This window comes from Dendrobium catenatum, unplaced genomic scaffold (genome assembly GCF_001605985.2).
Source record: "Dendrobium catenatum unplaced genomic scaffold, ASM160598v2 original_scaffold_180734, whole genome shotgun sequence".
In the NCBI taxonomy this organism is placed as follows: Eukaryota; Viridiplantae; Streptophyta; class Magnoliopsida; order Asparagales; family Orchidaceae; genus Dendrobium; species Dendrobium catenatum.
This window is the reverse complement of record NW_021499153.1, coordinates 1-728: the sequence shown is the minus strand read 5'-3', so window position 1 is coordinate 728 and position 728 is coordinate 1. Positions and strand designations below refer to the sequence as shown.

At 42.4% G+C, this 728-nt stretch overlaps 1 protein-coding gene across 2 annotated transcripts; it reads right to left on the bottom strand.

Annotated features, from left to right (window-relative positions):
• Positions 1-16: 16 nt before the first annotated feature.
• LOC114578838 lies at positions 17-722 on the bottom strand. 2 transcript variants are annotated; one of them, XM_028692345.1, is made up of 2 exons: positions 538-722; positions 17-442 (listed from the first exon to the last, which is right to left on the bottom strand). In XM_028692345.1, the coding sequence occupies exons 1-2, from the start codon at positions 634-636 to the stop codon at positions 194-196; spliced, it is 348 nt and encodes a 115-aa protein (XP_028548178.1). In that variant the 5' UTR covers positions 637-722; the 3' UTR covers positions 17-193. The 2 variants fall into 2 exon arrangements, with proteins under 2 accessions (XP_028548178.1, XP_028548179.1); XM_028692346.1 differs by having other exon boundaries at positions 17-409.
• Positions 723-728: the final 6 nt, after the last annotated feature.

Sequence of the window (728 nt, the reverse complement as noted above, 5' to 3'; positions counted from 1 at the left end):
TGTATTTTTTGATACATAACTTTTTTTATGTATTTTAGCAGCAAATAAATAATATTCATTAAATACTCACAAAATACATAATAAATATGTATAAAAAAATACGCAGTACAGCAAATAAGCAGCATCGAACCTTGCTCTGATTGATTGCGTGCACAATAATCTCTGGTTCTTACCCGGCCTGTATGGCTTTATCTCAACCCGTTGAGGTGGCCGAAAAAGTTGCAGAATTCCAAGATCTCGGAGAGGAAGAAGCGGGAGATCTCATCGGCCCTTCGCAAAAGATATAATTTTCGATTCTGTTGAGGGAAACTAAACCGTCGCCGAATAACCGGACAGTCCCTTCCGTTTCTCCGGCGCCGTTCGCATACTGAAGATTAGTTCGGCCGGCCATTGCGCTCCCCGAAGCTACCTTATAAATAAACGGCAATTTCACGACTGCTTTCTTCACAAAACAAGAAAAAAAGAAAAAGCATTTCAATCCCTATAAGCAATTCTCTCCCTAATGGGAAAGAAGAAGAAGAACACTGCCATCCTTACCTTGAGCAAAGTTATCGAAAGTTTCAAAACCCTTAACAGATATCTGGTGTTGGACGGAGCGGAGTGCCGGAAACAGATTGAACAGCTCGGTGAGGGCATCGAGCGCCAAGTCCTCCAACTACTCTTAAGGGCCGCAGCTACAGAGACGGAGAGAGATCTAATGTGGTTATTTGAAAGAAAATCGTGGGTCC

Bases quoted from the DNA above. Each gene is read 5' to 3' on its own strand.
- LOC114578838 (XM_028692345.1), bottom strand. From the start codon at position 636: ATGCCCTCACCGAGCTGTTCAATCTGTTTCCGGCACTCCGCTCCGTCC. The intron at 443-537 runs GTAAGGATGGCA...TGTTTTGTGAAG, and splicing joins TTTCGATAACTTTGCTCAAG to AAAGCAGTCGTGAAATTGCC.